This window comes from Neopelma chrysocephalum, unplaced genomic scaffold (genome assembly GCF_003984885.1).
Source record: "Neopelma chrysocephalum unplaced genomic scaffold, ASM398488v2 Primary Assembly neopelma1_132, whole genome shotgun sequence".
NCBI classification, from domain to species: domain Eukaryota; kingdom Metazoa; phylum Chordata; class Aves; order Passeriformes; family Pipridae; genus Neopelma; species Neopelma chrysocephalum.
Window position 1 is genome coordinate 1,907,256 of NW_020897794.1, and position 22,237 is coordinate 1,929,492.

The 22,237-nt window shown below is 44.4% G+C and overlaps 2 protein-coding genes across 3 annotated transcripts in view; both read right to left on the reverse strand.

The window, feature by feature from the left end:
* Positions 1 to 520: 520 nt before the first annotated feature.
* NOS2 (nitric oxide synthase 2) lies at positions 521 to 16,560 on the reverse strand. Its single transcript, XM_027698736.1, has 26 exons — positions 16,413 to 16,560; positions 15,663 to 15,759; positions 14,958 to 15,080; positions 14,721 to 14,869; positions 13,078 to 13,240; positions 12,593 to 12,684; positions 12,074 to 12,215; positions 11,243 to 11,382; positions 10,508 to 10,682; positions 10,082 to 10,183; positions 9,267 to 9,461; positions 8,828 to 8,910; positions 8,399 to 8,543; positions 8,077 to 8,181; positions 7,860 to 7,909; positions 7,590 to 7,764; positions 6,979 to 7,111; positions 6,551 to 6,629; positions 5,928 to 6,106; positions 5,135 to 5,298; positions 4,198 to 4,408; positions 3,789 to 3,876; positions 3,255 to 3,376; positions 2,801 to 2,949; positions 1,930 to 2,121; positions 521 to 1,303 (listed from the first exon to the last, which is right to left on the reverse strand). Exons 1-26 carry the CDS (start codon positions 16,517 to 16,519, stop codon positions 1,223 to 1,225), a joined length of 3,441 nt encoding a protein of 1,146 aa, XP_027554537.1. The 5' UTR covers positions 16,520 to 16,560; the 3' UTR covers positions 521 to 1,222.
* Positions 16,561 to 17,462: 902 nt separating this feature from the next.
* Positions 17,463 to 22,237, reverse strand: part of LYRM9 (LYR motif containing 9) — a 41,816-nt gene continuing 37,041 nt past the window's right edge. Inside the window, exons 7-8 of one of the 2 annotated variants that reach the window (XR_003536748.1) lie at positions 21,578 to 21,648; positions 17,505 to 17,521 (exon numbers count right to left, since the gene is read on the reverse strand). Coding sequence is in view for 1 of the 2 variants with exons in the window: in XM_027698748.1 (XP_027554549.1) it covers positions 17,496 to 17,521 (26 nt within the window). In the remaining variant the exon portion in view is untranslated. Of the gene's footprint in view, positions 17,522 to 21,577; positions 21,649 to 22,237 lie in introns of both variants that reach the window. The other variant, XM_027698748.1, reaches the window with a different exon arrangement.

Consider the following 22,237-nt stretch of genomic DNA (forward strand, 5'->3'; position numbering starts at 1 on the left):
ATCTGTGCTGTGTCCTGGATCCCATGGATAAGGCTGTCCTGAAGCACATGGGAAAACCACTGTACACCTGGCACTGCTGACTTTTGAGGCTCAACTCTGCCTTCATCAGATTCCAGCTCCTGGAGAAGAGGGATGGTAGGAAAATCTCACCTTAAGCTTTTTTAATATGACCAGATAGCCCTGGCAACCTTAGAGAAGGAAGTAGAAGCTCTGACATAAGTGCAAGGCCTAGAAAGAGCCCAAGCCCACATCCAAGGAGGGCAGTTTGCAGGCCAGTCTCACTCTCTGGTGTGAACTCCCACTGCCCTGGCAGTAACAAAAATGCCAAGCTGATCCTAGGCAGACTGGATAACCCCTGGGGACAGGCCCTTCCTCATGGAGAAGAGTTGTCTGGAGCCCAAACCCTCCTCAGCAGAACCTGAGAGCTGACTGAGCTCCCTCTGCCTGTTCAGGCTGCAGCCAAGAGCAAGAAGAGGAACACTGATTCACACCAACCTGCTTGTCTCGGTACAAAGGCAACTTTTATTACAAACAAATCAAGTAAACCAGAGCACAGGATTCAAATGTAAGAAAGTGCTTTGGAATTTTCAGAACTTTCCTGCCACAGGCTCTGTAACAACAACTCAGGTTCATGTACCTGAATCACACAAAGCACAATCCAACACTGCTACCTGCCCAACAGACACATCTGAAGCAGATGCAGCAGGAGTTTCCACCTGGGAGCAGCACATCATTATCACATTTGCAAATGTTGCTCCAGATCCAGCAAGGCCTGTGGCCAGACAACTCCCAGTAACACAACCATCCAGTCACTTGCTTCCAAGTGAAGATAATATGCAAGTAAACCAATCTGATATAAATAAAGTCACAAAGACAAACAGTACATTTCAAAAAAAGATTTCAGCTCTAGTTAACATAGTACAAAACTCTACATTTTCCTTTTATTTACAAAAAATACCAGATTTATACTAGCATAGACAATATTAAAAAATAATTTGTATTTTCACTATTAAGATAATCTATTAAAAGAGTGTCAGAATAAATAGCAACAAAAGTTAAATTTAGTGCTTTTCTTAATTAAGGCTGAGGTTTAAGAGTCAAATCCTACAATCCTATATATGTGCACTATTGAACATGTATATGAAAAAGGATTTGACTCCATGTTTTTTGAAAGTAACAACAAATGTGCAAGTATTGTCTAAAACAGAAGTGGATTTGTTCTTTAGCTGGTGGGTTGTAAAGCTCTTTTGACTTCATGTGGGAACACAGCCCCAAATATATCTTCATGGTATCGCTTTTGGCTCTGCAAAAAGAAGAAAGGACACCCAAGAGATGAATTAAGTCCTGCCAGCTCCTCCTTATGTATCAGTCCAGTAACTAAAAGGCCTTTTGCATGTGTAGGACTGATTTTGGGATCACAGACTTTTCTAACTGTCAGTGAAAGGGACCTCTCTGGATCCCAGGCACACGTGCTCCAGGATGAGTTCTGATAACAAGAGTGTCCTAAAAAGCAGCAGCCCCAGGCACTGTGTTCTCAGTGATGGGCCCTCTAAATTCCTAACCTCACTCTCCTCTCCTCATGGAACCACAGAAAATGCTGAGTTGGAAGGGACCCACCGGGACCATCAGTCCCACCCTGGCCCTGCACAGACACCCCAACAATCCCACCACGTGCCTGTTGGTGCAATAAAGTCTCAAACTCCTGATGTTCCTGACCCACTGCAAAGCTGATCTCCAGGACCCCCAGGGAAGAGAGCAGGTGTAAGGGAAGAGCTGCACGAGTCACCCCCTGACCCTGCAGCCACCGTGGGACTGAGCCTTGGCTCTGTGCCCTGGGCTGCAGAGGAGCTCCCGGCAGTGTGGCTGTGCAGGTTGCTGGGACCCCCCTGGGCACTGACTGGGCAGAATGCCCCGTGTGTCAGAGCATACCTTGAGCTGGAGGAAGAACTCCTGTGCCTGCTGTTCGCTGAGCTGCAGGGCCCTGGCGATGAGCGCCCGCAGTGTCCGCGCCACGTCCCGGGCCATGCGCACGTCCCCGCACACGAACACGTGGCCCTGCCCCTGCAGCACCTCACACACCACGGCCTCCAGCTGCCCCTGCAGCACGTCCTGAACGTAGACCTGAGCAACAGAGAAAGGACCATCACACGAGGTTCCTTAAGTGCTACTTGGCTCTTCTAAATTCAGGGTGGGTCTGTGCACTAAAGCTCTAAACGCCCCATCTACTCCAGGTCTGTGCTGCACCACAGCAGAGAGTAAAAATGTCTCTATCCTGCCTTTACAAGCCCCTGATTTGGAAGCTGGGCCTGTCTCTTGATTAAACTAGAGCAGACTAAGACTCCTGTATCTGGCAAAGTCTCCTAACTTTCCAGGAGAGCTAAAAAGAGGATAGCTCGAGTGCTGTTGCTTTGTTCAATCAAGATTTCTTCTACATAAAATTAATTTCTTGGTCACTGTGTCATTGAAATGGGGACAAGTGGCCAGAGCCAACTGATTGTTAACTCACAGACTGATCAAATCTTGCAAAATCTAAGGTTTCTGAAAACATTCCAGTTTCTAGTTTCAAAGGCTGTTTGCACTGGAAGTGCAGTGAGGGGTTATATTTATGTAGCTTGCTTGTGCTGGAGTGCACAGTGAGATTCCCCTTCCTCTGAAGGAGTGAGGCCTTTTGTCACCTGCTCACAACACACCGAAGCAAAATAAAATGTTTAAAGAACATTGTTAAACAGAGTCCAGATCTCAACTTGAGGGGTGACTCTGGAAGGAGCCAACCCTTAAAGGATGAGGGAATCAGCCTTACTTTAGCCTGGCCAGGCAGCCTGGAGTAAGCTGTGTAGACCTCTTTCAGGACTCCCTTCCTCTTCATCTCCTCAGTTTCCTCCCTGTAGAGGTGATCCAGGTCTGGCTGCCGGCAGCCGAACAGCAACGTCATGTCCCCTCCTTTGATCCCTGGGAGCAACAGGGGAAGGTGTTTGGCTGAGGGGCAGTCACTGACACGGGACTTACAGAGACACAGGGGGGACCTCCAGGTCCCCAAAGCCCTCGGGAGCACCAGGATGGTCTCCAGTGGGATGGATTAGCTGTGTCAGTGCAGTGCCCAATCATCCTGGGGTGCCAAGTCTCTGTGGGGATCCTTGGCTGGGTCTGGGGGTGTCCCTGGCTGCAGAGCCCTGGTCTGAAGGACTGGGGGTGTCCCTGCTGCCAGCTGTGCTGGGTCCCCCACAGCCCCTCCATGTGTCAGTCCCCACGAGTACCTCTGTGCTCCAGGTCATGGAGACGCTGCAGCCAGAAGCTCCGGAAGGGAGCAATCCCTGTTCCCGAGCCGATCAGGAGGCAGGGCTGGGCTGGCTCCTCTGGGAGATGGAATTCATCAGCACTGAAATGTAAAAATACATTCATTAGGTAATGAGTTTCTGATGGACTCAGTCTGAGCAGCACAGTCTCCAGTCTGCAGGCAGTGATGGGCTGAAGGGGGTGCTGGGTGCTCCTTGTTCCCCCAGCTTTCTGTGCTCTGCAGTGGATGAGCTGACAGTGAAGAGGGGATCATATGAATGGAATTATTTCAGAACTTTCTAATGATTCATGATTTTACTCAAAATAAGACATGGTAAAGGATCTCATCTCTGGAAGACACGAGATCCCCTCTCTTCTCAGACCCAGCTATTCCAACTTGTACTCATCAGTCACTTGAAAATATGCAAAGAAAAACACCCACTGAAGAAGCTGAACTAAGAACCGCTATTTTGGGGGGTTTTAATCTTGTTTTTTCCTTGCACTCCCTCACTCACCTGCGTATGAAGCACAGAACTGTTTCATCAAGAGCTATTGTATTCAGCCATGTGCTGCAGACTCCATGGTGCAAAGGCCCCTCTCCATCTAAACAGAGCAAGGGAGAACATCTCTGTCAGCACTCAAAAGCTCTCCGTTGTTAAAAAAGCAGTTTATACTTAAAATTATGGTTTTTAAATAAGTGTATGTCTAGTAATGATTTATAAACCAAGGATACACTGATGATTTTAGCAAATCCTGGCCCAGTGTGAACACCTGCACTGCAGAGTGCTATTCTGCAAGTATCACAATACAGTTTTTGTTACAGATATGCTTCATGCCATATGGCAGACACAGGATTTTTCTGAACCACAATGCAGCCTAAAATATCATCTAATTAAGAGAGAAATGCAAACAACAGTTCATTACCTCTTGTCCTGTAGTTTACAACTGCAACTGTCAGATGAACCTCTCTGGCTGTCATGTCACAGGAGGAGCTGACAGAGTAGTACCTGGGCTTCAGAAATGGCAGCTGAGTCAGCAAGAAAGCTGTGGAGACCTCAGCAGAGGGAAACTCCTCCAGGACCTCCAGGATGTTTGGGCTGTTGTAAAACTTCCATTTATTGTATTCTTCTGTGCTCTAAAAGCCAAAGGGCATCACCACAATGTTACCAGGTCATGCTGAGTTCAGGAGATCAGAGATATTTGAAATGTCCCTTATAAACAAGATTCCTGCTTTACATTCAATTAAATATGCAGGCAAAACAACAGAGAGTTCTCAAAACTTTTCCAAGACCAATACTGGGGTTTCCTAAGAAACCGTTTGATTTTTGAAAACAGAAGTACAGGATCCCCACCACAGAGTTCTCAGACACCAGGTCCCTCAGTGAGGATGCAGAAGCTGAAGCAGAATCTGTTTCTCAGCTCCCTGTTATGGGACATCCACAAAACTGTGCAGGTCCAGGTCCTGATCCCTACAGAGCTTTGCTGAGCCCAGAGGGAGGAGCCAGCACTTACCACATCTATGAGACTTTGGTAGTTAAACCCACATCCCTCCTACTCTCACAGTACCAAATTCTCTGACAAAAATATCTACCAGCACGAGGTGAGAGCAGGCAGGGAGTGACCCACCCAGAACCACACAGGAAACACCAGAGCTGAACCCTCCTGATTCCCACGCCCAAGCTGAGCCTCCAGACGACCCTTTCTCTCACTATGGTTGGCTTTCCAAGAACACAGAACATGTAACAGAGGCATAAAAATCCAGCACCATCTCTACAAAATATTCTCAAGCTTCTGCTACACAAAGGGCATCAGAGGGCCTGGTATAAAGCACTGCAAACAGAACTCCAGCCCCAAGGCTTACCTGACACAACACTTCCAGCCTCTGTTTGTCTCCTTCTGCTGTCACCAGCTGGGAGAGTTTTCTCAGCAGCTGTTGGGAGGGTGGAGTAGTGATATCAAGCAGGTACGTCAGAGCCTCAGGGAGTGTGCAGGCTGGAATCTTTCTGTCACTGGTCCAGTAGCCACCTGGAAACGAGGCAAATAAAAGGCCACTTGGCAATGCCCATGGTATTTGACAGCTGTAGAGCTTTGCAAAACTCAGTGTCTTTCAACATATGCCTTCAGGGAGGTGCAGCAGGCCTAGAGCACAGGACCCTTCTGAAAGAGGTTAAGGGAGGCTTCACACAGTTTGCAATGGGAGGATCTGACACAGAGAACTGCATGACAACAAAACACCACTTGGAAACTATAAATGTTTAATTTGAGGAAACCATCTTTCTGTGTGCCAGAATCCCATGATTGTTCCTACTAAGATGGGGAAGATGGTCAGGACATGTAAGTCTATTTTAGGATTCTGATATGTAGCAACAATAAGCAAACTGTCAATTAATTTAATTGCAGTCAATGGCTAATTTAGCAACTGAATTACAAATAGTGTCACCTTGGGTACCTCTGTAAACCCTGGTGAAGTCACCATGGATTGCCAGAGTGTGCAAAATCAGAATCAAGAATTATAAGAATAACTAAAAAGCAGCAACAAAATCCTACTGAAACTTAAGAAACACAGAATCAAATTCTGTCAATAAATTTCTTAGTTATTTGAAAGAAATCTGTCCAACATCCTCTGTTATTTTGTCTAAAGAAAGCCAGCTTACCATCAGTGCAGGTTTCAAGCCTGACAGTCTGGTCAGCTGGGGGGGCATCGTGGACACGTGCAATGATGCCATGGACTAATTCTGGCTGGTTGCCTGGGAAAATCCCGATGTGTTCTCCAGGCAGGTAGTGCACTTCCTGATTAGTCTCACAGGAGAGTTTAACCAGAATGGTAACACGACTGGATGGAGAAGAAGAAGAGATGAGATAGATCTTGGTTATGTTGACAGGATTTCCCTGGGACTGTGCAGAACAGGAATAAATCTGCAGTGGCAGTTGGCAAGGGCTCCTTGTATTCATCACCAAATACCAGACCAGCTTAGGGCTTCACAGAGACTTAAACAAACCAGAGTCCAGACATGTGAAGGACTTGTATCCAAACAAATCAGGTGCTGAAGTGCTGCCTGATCTGTCCCCTACACAATAAACATGCCTGGAATCAGCCAGTGGAAGTGCGGCCCCACTGCAGACTGAACAGCTCACATACTTCTACCAAGGACAGTACAAAATTCCTACATATTTCTTAATAACTGCAGGGAAAAGATGTTTATATCCAGGCATTTTAGATGTTTAAGATTTTAGTAAAATGCAGTATTGCAATATTCAAAAGAATGAGGTGTCATACCTGGACTTTAAACTTTGAAGATTCTGCCTGAATTTCAACTTCATGGGAATTATATCCTTGGCATGAATGCTTGCAAGAGCTGGTGAGGAAAGAGGACATGACTCATGGTAACTCTGTGGTTAGGTTTGTTTAAAATGTCTTCAAAGAATATGTGGCTGGCCCTAGAATGTGACTGATGCTCAGTCAGGTCTGTGTGCTCTAGTCCCTGACTAAAAGCAGTTCACCCCAGCTTTTGTTCCTCTGGGGATGTTACTGTGCTGGAAAAGATCATTTATGCAGTGTAAACCAGTGTCCTTTTTTCTCTGACCACCACCCCTCATTATATGCATTTGACCATCTGGCAGGGCCAGGAGCACTTCTGCCAAACCTTCCCAGTTCAGACTCCCTGAAGCAGCAAAGACAGAGGGAGGGGAAGGTGGGAGCAGTACCTTTAGCCAGGTCCATGGGCTGGGAGTCATACACTACCCTGTAACTGGTAGGATCCCAGCTTTCCTCAGAGGTGTAGATCTCAGGCAACTGAATACTGTGTCCTCCACGGATGTTGAAAATGTCACAGGCAGCCTAGAAAAAAAACACAAAAAATGAGGCTATTCACAGTAAAAAAATAATCTTAGCATTGTCATATCCTAAGGAGGAGCTATCAGCTTCACAGATTGCTATTTCCCACTGCTCCTGTTGAGTTCAGTGATGTTCCAGGGCTCCAGTGAGTTCAGTAATGTTCCACTTCTATGCCAGTACAGGTAAAAAAAGTTCTACTGCAAAAAATTCTGATGTTTGATGCTACCACCCTTGTTCATACTGACCATTCCTTTACCCAAAAGGGTTCATGCAACTTCATGTGAATATTAAAAAATAACAGAAAAGGGACTCAGTTCCCTCTCCAACTTAGGTGAGCAGTAGAGAAGAGGGGAGTTCCAAACTGATGTATAAATCCAGATGTTTGGTTTCCTTCATTTTCCCTCATTTTTATGGGAAGCTAGTGAATACTGAACTAAAATGAATGAATGAACTAAAATATGAGCTATATTTCTAAATTCACCTTGAAAGCACTGACTGCCCAGGTACGAAAGGCTTCTTCTTGCCCATTGAGTTCATCCCCTTCCCCGACTGGAGTGAGCTGGGAAGCCCCGAGCTGGGCCAGTTTTTGGTCAATGGCATGAGCAAAGGCACAGAACTCTGGATACATGCTGGACCCCAGGCCAAACACAGCATACCTGCACGTGGAAATAAAAACAGGATTGCTGTGTTAAGCTACATGAAATGCAAAAGGACTCAATGACATGCAAACCAAACAACAAAGTATTTTTACCTAATTTTTTTTCTCAGCAGTTTCAGTGTGAACAAGGAGTTCTTCAAGGTCTGCATAAAAATTCATAAAATACTTAAGGTTAGGAAAATACCCTGATTTAAAACAGAAGTGTGACCCTGATTTATATCTTACTCAAGGACATGAGACAAATGAAAGGGTTGTCTTTGGTGTCAGTCTTTGAGCTGAGTCTCAGACATGCTTCTGAGTGGAACATTACCTTTCCGTTACCTGGAGCATCTCCATTTCCAAAAGTGCTTGTAACCACTAAAAGAAGTGTTTCTTTTTCCAGGTCACCAATATTGTACTCATCCATGCACAGAATCTGGAAGGAATAAAGCTCATGAGACACTGTTAGCAGACCTAAGAGCCTCAGATAGCTCTGGTGTCAGATGTACACTGACCAAACCGACAGGGCATTATGCCAGATGAATACAAAATCAAAGTTCTAGTCCAACTTCTATTTACTGAACATTCAAAACATAGGTTTGGAGAAGCCAAACTGCTTCCTCCATGCAGTGTGGATGATTTACACTCCTTACCCTGGTGTTGAAGGCACAGTTGAAGAGGCTGCACAGGGTGTTGGCGAGTGTTTCTGATTTCCCCGTCTCTGTTGCAAAGATCACAGTGACGTTGGCCCTGGTGGCCATCGCTTGTCGCATGAGTGAGGATGCAAAGAGTACAGCCCTGGGGAAACAGAACCAGATAGAATAATTGATTCACAAACAAGCTAGGGAACACTGATCTTGAGCAAGGCTTTTCCTTGGCAGATGGTGCAGAAGCAGCACACTCTAGATAGGCCTGAACAAGAACCTTAGATATGAATGTGTGGACAGGTAAGGATATGATTCAAACAACTCAGGTGGTCCCTACTGTAATAATTGATTTTTTTTTAAAGTAGAACAGAAACACCACAAGAATAGAATAGAATAGCTGGACAAAGCATGAGGAGTCTGATTTGAGCAACTTACTTTGCCAGCATGCTAAACTTTATTTCTTTTTTCTTTGGCCTCCGGGTCTCATCATGCCACACATGTGTTTTCCATGCATCCACCTTTAAAAAAAAAGTTAAGCTTCAACAATTTGTACACAAATTTGTATATCTTTGAATTTGTACACAATTTGTATGTCTCTGAAGGGCCAGATCAAATAGAATCTGTGTATACAATCCACTGAGTACAAATATAGGATCAGTCTCTGTAGCATTAAACTGCATTTTACTTAAAGCCAGAGAATTCAACACAACTAACATCACCTTTCACATACAAAGCTCCTGTCTGCTGTTTCTGAATCTCTCCAGTGAACTTTAATTACCCAGGCCTTGTCACCCAGACTCCTTCAGGTCTCATATTGTGTCTGGACTGCTGAGCTCATCTACCAGATTCGGTTTCTGGTTTTGATGATGTGTACCTGGTAGTAATAGAAGGGGGTGAGGACATAGTTCAACATCTCCTGGTGGAACACAGGCGTGATGCTGCCTGATATGGGAGGCACAATCCACACCCAGTCGGCCGGGCAGCCGCCCCGCGCGCGGTACTCGCTCTGCATGTACTTCAGGAAGGACTCGGAGGCAGAGTGGTGATCCATGATGGTCACATTCTGCTTCTAGAATCATTGCAAAAAGAAAAGCATACATTAAAAAGCCTATTCTGCTCCTCTACCTGATGTATTTAAAGTAATCCTCTGGCTTTGGTTAATATTTCAAGGACTTTACTCATTACCGGGAAATAATTACTGTACAGATACAGACTGATAATTACTGTACAGATACAGACTGAGGCACAGGCCTTTGATTAAGGACTCTTATATCTTTTCTTTAACATCAGCATTTCCCTCTCCCACTGGGAGTGCATGCTGTAAAGCCTTTGATTCACTTTTACCCACTTCTCATATTGTCATGATACGTTAAATAAACTGGAATTGAAAATAAAATATATTAATCCAATGGCTTTACATAGGTTTTGACACATAGATAAGTGTGTTTAAAGGATGAAAAATCTTGCCCTTAACTCCCTTTTCTTTTTCTCTCCCTTCTGTCTTAACCCGAGAGGAAATATGGATTTCTCTACTTTCCCAGGTGTAACTCAAGAATAACTCTATTGAAATCACACTGTAATCTCCACTGAGCATTGGGCCATTGGCACTACATTTGTATAAAGTTGTTTCAAGTGAGAGGAAAAAGGGACACCCAGTGTTCAGTGTCTGTCCCACACTCATTGACTCACCTGGAAGCTGTGAAGCACAGCCACGTTGATCTCTACAACAGCCCGGTCCTTCCACAACGATGACACTTTGTTTGTTTCCAGTCCCATCCTCCTCCCAACCTCCTGCGGGTGAAAAAGGGAGAGAAGAGGGAAAAGCAAATGTACTACATGGAACTTTGGCCCCATGATTTATCCACCTCATCACCTTAATATGCAGGAAAAATTAGTCCAGAAGGGGAAAGAATTAGTCTCATGCTGGGAAAGTGATGGCAGCAGAAACACCTGAGATCAAAGGTAAACTTGGATTTTGGAGTTCTGGTTCCTGAGGCTATTCCAGTTCCGTGAAGGGAGTGGTTCTCTCCCATCCCCACAAACACTGGTAGTGTCTCTTTTCCAAAACAAGTCCATTCCCCCTGCAGACCAAGCCCCTTCCCCCCCAGCAGGTACCTTCAGGATGTTGTAGCGCTGCACGTCGCAGAAGTCCCGCACTCCTATCTCCGTGCCCATGTACCAGCCGTTGAAGGGGCAGGCGGTGAACTCCAGGCCCCCCACCTCCAGCAGCATGCTGGACACGGCAGGCAGCGCGTACCACCTCAGCTCCAGGTCCTTGAACCACTCATACCTGCCAAACCACCACTTTGGGTCATTTGGGTGTGTCTTTTCCTCCTTAAGGCAGTAACCACAAAAGCCCAGGAAGACAAAGAGCACCAGTTCCAGGAGGAATGACCCATGGAGCAGAGTCTGAGGGAGCTCACAGCAGTTTTCAGTGCAGTAACTGAGAACTGCCTGCTACAGAAACTGCAGAACTGTATTACAGAGTTCTGCAGTCTGCAGGCCAGTTCCAAAGCAAACAAGAATTAAAAACCAACGAGAGAAAGGCAACAAACACTTTGTTACGAGTGAAGCTGTATTTTACTTGTGTCTTACACTGGCATAAGAAATGATGATTTTTATGACTGAAATGTAGATTGGGGAAAAAAAAGATTTCCAATAAAACTGCTATTGGCTTCCTTAATTTAAAACCTATTTCATTGTTCTAACAGGCATTTTACCTTTCAGGACAATTTACCAACACTTCATCCTGACAAAGAACTCATAAAGTGACTGCGACAGGCACAGCCCAATAACCTGCCAAGGTGAGGCAGAGGCAAAAATGCAATTATCTAAATCTTGCATGCTTACTTTGGATGCTCCATTGGCACTTCAAGGACAATTTCTGGAGGTAATTCAAATATTTCTGGGTCTTGGCCGTTTGCTTGGAGGACAAGTGGAAGTACATCAAAGCGGCCATACTTCGGCTTCCACCCAAGCTCGATGCACAGCTGTAAATACACAAAGTACATTCTGTGTTTCTTTCAGGTTTCCCCCTCCAGATTTAAGACAGAAGAATTTGAACCCCCTAAAACCTGCTGAGGTAAATTGTAAGCGATAAAGGTTATCCTTCCCATTCAAACAATGTTGAGACGTGTTGTTGATGTGTCCCTGGTCATGTCCTGACAGGGCAGTATTAGCTCACCCTGTTTTGAGATGGAGGACACATTTTACATCAGGACTGTACGAAATTCCTGCTCCAGCCTGCACCTAGAACCTGTGGGGCAGAGCATCCCATTCACTGCTCACCTCCCTACCACTCTGCATCAACATGCCAGGAGCAAACCCAGGGAGGTGGGTTAGCCAGGCTGGGAGCAGTGAGGCTGATGGGCAGTTACCTGTGTGATATAGGAACAAACCCAGGGAGCTGGGTTAGCCCAGCTGGAGCAGCTGAGGCTGATGGGCAGGGTACCTGTGTGAAATAGGAACAAACCCAGGGAGGTGGGTTAGCCCAGCTGGAGCAGTGAGGCTGATGGGCAGTTACCTGTGTGAACTCTGCAGTGGCAGGGTACCCGTGTGAACTAGGATCAAACCCAGGGAGGTGGGTTAGCCCAGCTGGAGCAGCTGGGGCTGGCTGGGCAGGGTACCTGTGTGAACTCTGCAGTGGCAGGGTACCTGTGTGAACTCTGCAGTGGCAGTTACCTGTGTGAACTCTGCAGTGGCAGGGTCTCCCAGCACGGCCCCCCCAGGCAGGCGGTACCCGGCGTAGCGGATCAATTGGCTGTTCCACACGCGGAAATCGTGCTGCCCGTCCGTCCGCTGCGGGAACACCGTGATGGCTGATCTGCACGAGAGACACCCCTTACACCACAGCACCCAACACCACCTCGTTTCTGACATATATTGTTACCAACAGAAAATATTTTATATTTCTAAAATAAACATCAGTAGAAATAAAACCATTCATCCTCTCTACCCACCTCCCCGAATCTTCAAATCGTCTCTTTTCCCCCGGAATCGCGAAAGGTTTTGCAACATCAACCATGAAAGTTAAAAATTTCAAAATGGCTGATGGGTCACATGAGAGGAACATATAAAAATACCAGGAGAATTAAAAGCAGAGAAAAGTTGTCAAAATATTTAGATAAACCATTCAGGTATTTTTGATGCCAGATCTGGACGTGATTTTTGTAGTTTAAAGTTAAAATGAAAGAGACCTACCTTATATTCCCATTGTTTGTGGCATACTGAATATGACGACAGATATGCTCAAACATTTCCTGTGCTGTTTTACAGTCCCGTGCATCAAACACCTGCATGTTTCCAACAGAAATGTAAAGAAGAAAACTTACTTTGAAACAGTAATGAAAGCTTGTTATTTTTCCTGTGCATTTAAGGAATGGAAAGATTGTAGCTTCATTAGGAAAGGTTCATTTTTATAGTCTTTATATGCATCATTTTCACACACAACAATCCTCCAAGGACCAAAACATGCACCTGGTTCCATGACACACCTGGCTCCTGCACTCGCACTCCCACACGTTTTCATTCAGCTGTGAAAGAGAACTACAAAAAATGATCTTATGATACAAACAGTAGGGAGTCCTCCTCAGCTGGAGCAATGGCATGTTCTACCAAAGTAAAGGACATTCTTCCAGTTCCCAGCAGAGACTATTTGGCCCATGACCTCTGGATCCTTAGCTCACCTGTAGGTTGGACCACTGGATTCTCCCAATGCACCTGGGGGCGTTCCTCCAGGCCTGTTTGGCAGCAAAGGTCAGCTCATCCTTTGTCAGCTGGTAGGTTCCTGTGCTTTCTATCTCCCTGGTCACTGTTTCCAGCCGGCCTGGGTATTCTTCCATTTTTGATCTTTTGAACAGGAAACAGCCATGAAAAGAAACAATGAGAATTTCCTGACTTAGAACTGATTCAAAGTGCAGACATTCTCTTTATGTTCAGGGTCAAGAACACCCCAGACACTGCTGAAGCCATGAAGCTTTTGAGCATCCTTCTGCACGAGCAGACTTCCACTGGCAGGGCTGTTGGTACCTGCCTGATTGCAAGGGAGAGGATTTCCAGGGTGTGACACCATCCTTTCACCAACCAACACATGCAGGAATTTTTCACAGGCTTTTCTGTGAAGGTTTTTAGTTTAAATTTGGATTTTGTAGACTAATTTGGAAAAAAAAAATTGTCCAATCACAAGCAAATGAAAACCAGAGAACAGGTGAGCTTTGTGCCAAAGGTAGGATGACAGTGACTGTCCTCTCAAAGTTCCATTATTGTCACAGGGACACAGCTCTTCTGAGCAAAGTAAAGTAGGATTTTCATTCCTAAGAGGAAGTGCTGAGCAATTCCTTTGTCAGGGAAACCAGCTCTAAAATTCTTTAGCTTGATAACAGAGAGCGAAGTCAAAACATTAGAAAATATCTATCACAGCACAGACAAAAATTGTTTTGTTGGCTTACAGACAGAATGAAAATAGCCTGCACTGTCTGAGAGTTTTCACATTTTCAGCAAGATGAAAGATCAAGGGCAAGCATGTAAGATAGTGTAAATCAATGTGATCAAACAGCCATGAGCAGAGACACAGAGATGTGGCAAGTGCAGCCTGTGTGTATGACAGGGACTTTCAGAAAGATTCAGAGGGAAGAAAGCTTTGTAGAGGAGTTCAAAGCATCTAAAGAAGTGGTCACTATTTGGGTGAGTCCCTTTGAAAGTTTGATAATGTTTTCTGATGGGATGAGCAAACACTGAATTGTTGCTTGAAAGCTCGTCAGGTGAAATGTCTCTGCAAACTCCTGCACCCCAACCAGCTGTCCCAGCACTTCCTGCAACAAGATGCCTCTGCACCATTTTAGTGAGAACCTCTTGGCTTGCTCACTGAGCTCATGCTGATAGCACAGAGCAAGGCTGAGAAGCAAGACTGGCCTTCCAATATTTGGCCAAAGACTTGAGAGGAACACAGGGAAAAGATACTTGGAACAGCACAGACAAAACACATCATCCACATTATTCACATCTCAGACTGATCTGAGTGGAGCTAATCCCAACCCATGCCAAGAAAACAGCAGGTAACACCCTGCAAGAGAGTCCTCAGTGCACTGGGATGTAGCACACTCCAAAGGGATGGGGCTGAGCAGTGCATGGTACAGAGTCAATTCCTGTGTTCCCAACACCCTGCATTGGCACACGGAGCATATGAAGTTCAGGGGTAGTTTTATTTAGCTTTTATAACAGTCCTTATGTAATTTTTAAATGCATGTTATGTAACAGGAACCTCCTCGAGTCTCACACACAGGTAGGGAGAGGACTTTCTTATACCAAAAATAAAGGTAAATTGGCTTACTCTTTAAATGAGCTGTAGTACTGCTTGAGAAAGTCTATTGCCTGAGGCAAAAGCTCTTCCAGTGGAACTGGCCCATCTCTGGTACCTCTCACCTGGCCCTTTGGGGTCATGAGTGACCCCTGGCAGGCTTTGGTCCGGCAGTTGAGAACCTGAAAAACAATAAAATGTCAAAACCCAATGTTGCACTGTATTTTTTCAAGGTGCTGAAAAATTCTTGTTCAGATTTCTGTATTTCACCTCCTTTGCTGTCAGGTGTAATGTGTCAAGAAAGCTGGATCCATTTTCCAAGTTTCTTATTCTTAAATGTCTTGGACATCTTGATATTTGGTTTGAAACTTTGATATCACTTTGAGGGAATTTCTGGACAGAGAAAAGATAAAAATGCATATTGTCTTCAGACCTATTAAACATCTTGAAGTTTCATTTTAAAGTTTATTTGACCATTAAAAGACTACAGATAAATTCAGGAAACTAGATATAAATGTGATCTGCTCCAACATGAATATGTATTTGACTACAAAACTATTGAGCCAAATCAACAGTTTGACAGGAAATGGGGGAAAAAAGTATTTTTGTACTAATCAAACAGTATTTACCACTGCAAACACCTTTATAATTTCAATAAGGCTTTGCCTCTGAACATAATAGTTGCAGTCTCAGGAAAACAGTGCACCAGGCAATTGTAGAGACAGGTTTGTTACTAAAGGCTGGGTCTGCAAAGGTGAATGAAGGAATCAGCCACCCCAATCCCCACAGGTTCACCTCTTCCCTTAGCTCTTACCCAGGCTCCCTTCAGGTCAGAAAAGAACTTTCACCCAAAGATCTCCCAGCAGCCCTAACCTCCTGCAACCCCAGCCAGGCCTCACAGAGAACTCTGAGCAGTTTTGAGCAGCAAGCCCCACTCCTGAACTGTTGTTATCAAACCAAGATGCTGGAACACACCTCTCCCTCCTCCCCGGCCTTCGCCGGAGTCATGATGGGCAGCACCTTGATCTGCTTCTTGCTTGGGTCAGAGAATTTGGCATCATCCTTTTGTAAGCTTCAAAAGGGAGAAAGAGAATTTAGTATAAGGTGACATGCTTGGGTTTGGTTAGTTTTGCCCTCAGCATCAGCAGGGAGATGCTCAGCACTGTCTCTGAAAGTTGTGCTGAGCCCATAAGCCAAGCAGGGAGGGGAGCTGTGGACCAGGAGTCAAAAGTAAAGCCAGAGTGTCACCCTCCCCAGGGCACTGTGTGGGAAGGAAAACAACAGATATGAAACCTGAAATAATGAACAGCCCGAAGACAGAAATTTGAGATGCATCTGCAACTTATTTTATACAGTGCCCTGTATGAATTGCATCACAGAAATACTTTACCAACTTAATTACAGCACAAATAATCACTTTGCTATTTTTATAGCACACAAATGCCTCCTGGTAATACATGAAACCATTATAATACCAAATAAATTTAGAACTATGAAAGAGAAAGCAAGATGATTTATATCCTCAATGACTGCATAACTTAAACACAAAAGTTTAATGTCCATTACCAAGTAACACCACCCAGGGACCCCCAGGGTCAATATTCTTTTGTTAATATTAGTGTTTTGGAAACACACTTCAGGTTTCTCCAGAACCCAAACTACTTAATATCTTCCCTTTTCAAATGAAAAATAAACTATGAAACTATTAAAGGACAAGGATCTTACCCACGGATCTTCCTATTTCTCTCCACGTTGTTGTTGAAATCCTTCTCTCCAGAGTACTGGCTCTTGGCAGCACGAGATTTGAACACAAACTGCCAGGGGCACAGCATTTTGTGTGCTTTACTTGTGGTCTTAGTTCACAGTGCTGAAACCTTGTTCTGTGTGTTATGGGAACACTTCTGAGGACAGAGAAAACCCAACAAGGTCAGTTTTTACCCAACAGGGTAACTCCCTTTAACATCACTTAGAAACTCCCCAGACTAACTGATCTGACCTAACTAACATCCTGTTTTTAAATGACAATTGCTTGACACTCAGAGTAGGGATACCTAAACTATCACTGATTTGTCAGTGCAATGCTGCAGCCACCTATTAATCTAAAATACTGGCAAGAGAATTTCAAATGTTCCCCAGTCGTGTAAAGCAGCAAATATCGGTGTCTGAGCAGACCAAGCTTAGAAAAGGGATGTGAAATGTTGCTGTGTTATCCACACATCACACAGTAATGAAGAAAGAGAGAAAGAAAGAAGGAAAGAAAGAAAGAAAGAAGGAAGGAAAGGTAGGTTAGAAAAAGAGAAACAGAAAGAGAAAAAAGGAGGAGAAACCCCAAACAAACATAAAAACAATACACAAAGAGAAAAAGGAGGAAAACGAAAAAAAAATTAAGAAAAAGAGGAAAAAGAGGAAAAATAATAATAGGGGAAAAAAGAAAAAAGAAGAAAGAGAGCAGACTCACATTTCCCTTCACTGCATCAGAGCAAGAACCTGCTTTGTGTTCTGCACCCTGGGGTTCTGTGGATAACATTGACAGTGCTACCTGTTATATGCACAAACCTTTAAATCAGCAGAAAGGGGGGACAAAGTTTTCAGAGCAGCTAGACAGCGTGGGATAGAGCAGGAGACTGAGTCCAACACTTTGATCCTAATACAGAAAGAAAGATACAGTTTGTCATATAATTACTTCACCTGTGAGCTGCAGTAAATCAATGACAGAATGAACAACTGGCCCCAGTGATTCTTACCGGGCTCTGTGAGGTGCTCCCAACCCTGCCAGGAGAGGCTCTTCTCTGTCAAAGTTTCTTGACTTTAATCTCTCAGGCTCTGTATCCCTCCTGGGAGGCAAAAGCATTTTATACTCCAGACCATGTATGCAAAACAGCTGAGTAAGGCTGGACATGGAGACCGAAAAAAAAGGGGGATTCCCAAAATGTGCTGTATTGGAGAAGTGGAGGGTGTGTGTCTGAGCAGCATTACATAACCTGGCTGAGGAGGGCAGGGCAGCCACCAGTCCTGATGCTGGAGCATCCCGTCCTTCCCCTGCTGCCACAGCCCTGATTCCTGCCTGTGCTCCATGGGAACGCCAGGGGATCAACCTCAACACTGTCTGCAGCCTTGCACAAGTGTTAAAATTAAAATAAATAAATCCTGAAAGGCTTCTTACAGCTTGAGCACTGTGTGGCCAGTGTCCCTGCCTGTACATCACCTACAGCTGCAGGAAGAGAGGGAGCAACTTCAAGAGAAATTCTACAGAGCCACAGAACTTCACAATGTGGGCCAGGAAAGCATCTAATCAGGTGATTGTATCTAAGGACAGGTATTTTACATTTCACATAACTATACTCCCTCCTTACTTTTGATCAAGTTTACTCAACAGAGTATGTGCAGAACTCCTTGCCCTCCAGAGCTGCCTGTTCTGCCTGTTGCTGCCTGCAAGCTTTGTCCCCTGCTGCTTTTCCAAAGCACTGGGAATACTGGAAGGAAACTGCAGTCCCTGAAGTGTAAACTACAGCCACTGTGCTGTAGGTGGGAATAGCAGCAGGACAGCTGGGGAGGATTGTTGAGCTGATTTTCAGTGTTAGATAACACATACCTATTACAAAGCCAGGCTTCTCCTGCAGTCTGGAAGGCACGAGCCCTCCAGGACCAGGGCTGGCAGCAGTGCCAAGTGCTGCCAGGCACCTGCAGCCCACAAGAGCAGTGCCAGGCCAGAGCACCAGCAGGGGTTTTGACTTGCTTTATTTGTCCCTTGGATAATATTATGTAAGGCTATTTTAAGGAATCTGTTTACAAACTAAAGATGATTAATATACCTGCTGACTAATATGAGGTCAAATGTGGCACAGTGATAACCAGAGAGATTTACAGGTGCTGACCGACCAAAGATCCACAGAAATGAGGCCCAAGGCAGACAGAGAGATGAGGAAATGCACGTTCATTTTTCACCTGTCACCCTTCTATTGGACGAGCTTGGGCAAGGTGTTTTCTTCTCCCTGTGTCCAGTTTCTCTGTTTGAAAAGTTCTTGTATAAAGCACTGCTAGAGGCAAAGCAAGTGCTGTGCACACGTGTTCATGCACAAGATCCCCTGTATACAATGCAGGGTTGCTAGACATCAGCCTCTTGAAAAATAGACCTGAGTTTTCTGAGCATTCATCTTCTCGGCTGTGTCAAGCCTGTGCTGCTTTGCATCCACTTCTCGTGGATTTTCACAACTGGATTTTTTCTTTAATTTGATGCCTTTTCTCTCATCAGAATGAGCAGTGACATCCCTTTGTTTAAAATATCCCAGCCATGTAATCAGCAGCAGGAGTGATGTGTGAGCTGTGTCTCAATGTCATGCCATGAAGTTCTGGCTTTACATTCTTCTTTGCATTTGCTATTTTGTCAGAGTTTAAAAATCCTATTTGCATCCTTCCCTTTCTTATTAACCTCACTTTTCTACAGAGCATGGGGAATCTTAATGTCTAGTACAGTAAGAAAGAACATATCTTAGTAGAAATTTAATTGAATTCAACTCTGTCCAATGGCTTCTAAACCTTTAGTATTCACCCTCCTTATTGCCCTGTGCTTGGAGACTGCTGAAATCCAGGAAAGGCCATATAGGGATTGGATATAAAAAATCAGATTTGGGATAACCAGAGCAGAAGAAACATCTTTCCTTAGGAGAATTGTTTAAAGGATTGGCCAAGGTACAGCCATTCGGGGAACTGCTTAATCACTCCAGTTGCTCAAACAAGATCTGCTTTTTTAATCACTGAAATCAGTAATAAAACTCCCTCTGTACAGTAAGAACAAGAGAGCACCATTCATTTCTCAGGTGGAGTCAGAGATTAACTAAACAAGCTCACTGTGCACTCCTTCTACAAATATTCTACACCGCTTGGAAGGTTTTTCTTTCAGAAAACCAATTCCGCACATATTTCCTATTTTTGCACAGCCACTTCTGCCTCTGCCATATCAGAATGCAAGAACCAGTTGCTTTCCTTGCATTAAACTTTGATGAAAGAGGTGCCCTTTCCAAGCAGACTGTTTGACCTATTCAATGGCATGCTGACCATGCTGTCATTTGGAGTCAAATTTTGTTCTGTTTCTGAATGTGAGATGGTCTGCAGTCTCAACAATCAACTTTCTGCAATTTCCTTCCAACTAAGCTGTATTATGTGTCTGATACTATAATATATATCATATCTGCAAGATTCTGCACTAGCTCAAGCTCTGTTTGTAAGGTTGCTGCCCTAAGCTCAGGACATCCTGAGCCTTCAAAGCAAACCTGACAACAAGGGCTGATTTTCCCAATTTCATGGAACCCTGAAGAGACAATGTTCAACTGCCCCAACTTTTCATAGTTTACCAGTGAATTTTTTCTAACTCTTTTTTCCTAACTATTGTCAGAATGCTGCATGTGACAGTAAGTACAAATAGTGGGGCCTCTGTAAACATTTGGCACATCAGATTTGTTGGGGCTTCCCTCGCCCTTTCTGTGCTAAGGGTGAAGTAAGTTCCATTTCCATCTACAAACTGATGGCTCTGTCTTTATGTATTTCCCTTCCTGAGGAAACATACTCTGCTTCCTGCTGTACCACTTGATCACTGGCTGGACAGGAGATTTGGTCCTTAAACCACCAGCAGCATCCAACCATTAAAAAAGGAATGGGAAGGACCCCCTCATGGCCCCAGCAGCAAGATCAGCTCCAACCAGGTATTCCTGGAGCACCAGAACACAATCACAGGTCAGTGTGAGGAGCAGGACTCCAGAACAGCTCCCTGGTACCCTGGGCTGGGACTCAGGAATCAGAGAACCAGTGGAAATGGGGCGGGAGCACAAAAGGCATTTACAGCACGAAATGCACTCATGGGTTCTGTGAAATCCTCACTGCTTCTGTCACAAGTGGCCACTTTGTGGTACAAATAAGTCATTGGGATGGCACTCATTCACTTTCTGTTCCTTTTCTGGGCTGAAGTGCTGCTTCTCTACTGCCTATGAGGCTTCATTCACATTTCCCAGCTTGCTGTCACTGAACTGTTGGGGAGACATTTCCCTGGCAACACTTTAGTGTGTATTTACTTTAGTGTGTATTTCACACTGAAAAAGTTTCTGTAAGACAAGTACTGTCTCTTTGTGCTGTCTCCAATGGCTGGTATGACAGGCACTGAGCCACAGGAAAGCCTCTCTGGACTTTTTCAACTCAGAGGTAAATAAATACATAAATAATGGCAAGGGTGAGGGTTTGTGGCACAGCCTGGGTGCCAGATCACCCTGGGATCAGTTTGCCAGTAACATTGCACTGCTCATCCGAAAATGTCATCTGCAAAAAACACATTTCTAGCCTCCTAATTCCTAAAGTTCCAGAAATTGCTGAGAAAGCCTGTGACACATGGGTTGTGAGGCACCCAGCAGTTGTGTGATAGGAACTTTTTAAAGGGTATAGGTGACCCACTTCTCTTGGTCTTATTTTTCAGTGCTTGCAAATCTCAAGGAGGTACATTTCAGTCACTGTCCTTAAAGCTCTCCTGAGCATGGTGAAAATGTTCTGTACTAAAGGATGGGGATAGAGACAGTGACAACTGCAAATACAAATCACACCTGGAGAATTACAGGGTAATACAGACTAGAAGTTTCCAGTTTCTCAATCTCCACTTTAAATGTCTAATGGAGTCATGTAAAGTGAAACTGGTAACTCCTATAAAAGTGCAAGACTTCAGTGTTATCAATTTGTTACATTTAATTTAGAACATTAAAAACAAAATAAAAATAATTTTAAGGACACTTTCCTTCCTTATGACATTCCACCCTTAAACACACCAAAGAAATTGGGCTCTGTAAGCCAACTCCCAGGGACTGTGTGTCTCAAAATGAAGATTAAGGCAATGATACAAGAGAGCTTCTCACCAATTCTCCCTGCCTTTATTCTCTGGAACCTCCATAGATCCACTGGTTTTATTGGAAGCTTTGTGTGGTTTCTGGCAAAGAAAGATACAATTAGTGACAACAATAACTACTGTTTAAAAAGCTGTTCCCAAATATCTCCTCTCACTGATTACTGTCAATCTTCTTCTTTTATACTGGTTTGATTTTTTATTTCCCAAAGAACATTCATTTGGTTTGAATCTTCCCCCAGACTTTGCAAGATGTCAGCTCTGGTTTTTTGGGTGTGTTCTGATTGCTTACTGTTCCTTTAAGGTTTTATCATATTCACCATGAACTGCAGTCTCTTCTTCACTGGCTTCTTCATTATTTTGAAGTTTTCTTTATAAAGTGGGGATAAAAACTCTATCAAAAGCAAAATAAAAGGGCCAGGCCTACGTGGTTGAAAATATGCAAATACAAGTAGAATCCCAGTCTGGACTCCTTTTTAGTTTCTGCAGATTGAAGGGACATTAAAAGCAGCAGAGGGTGGGAAGGGTAACGTTTCATTTGCCACCTCCTGCTCCTCAGTGGAAGGCTGCACGTCAAATGATGGCAGGGCAGGGTGGAAAATTTCCCTATGTGAACATCTGAGGGCAGAAATGAAAGTTAAGGAGAGTGCTAAATTTACAGTGCCGTGCCAGT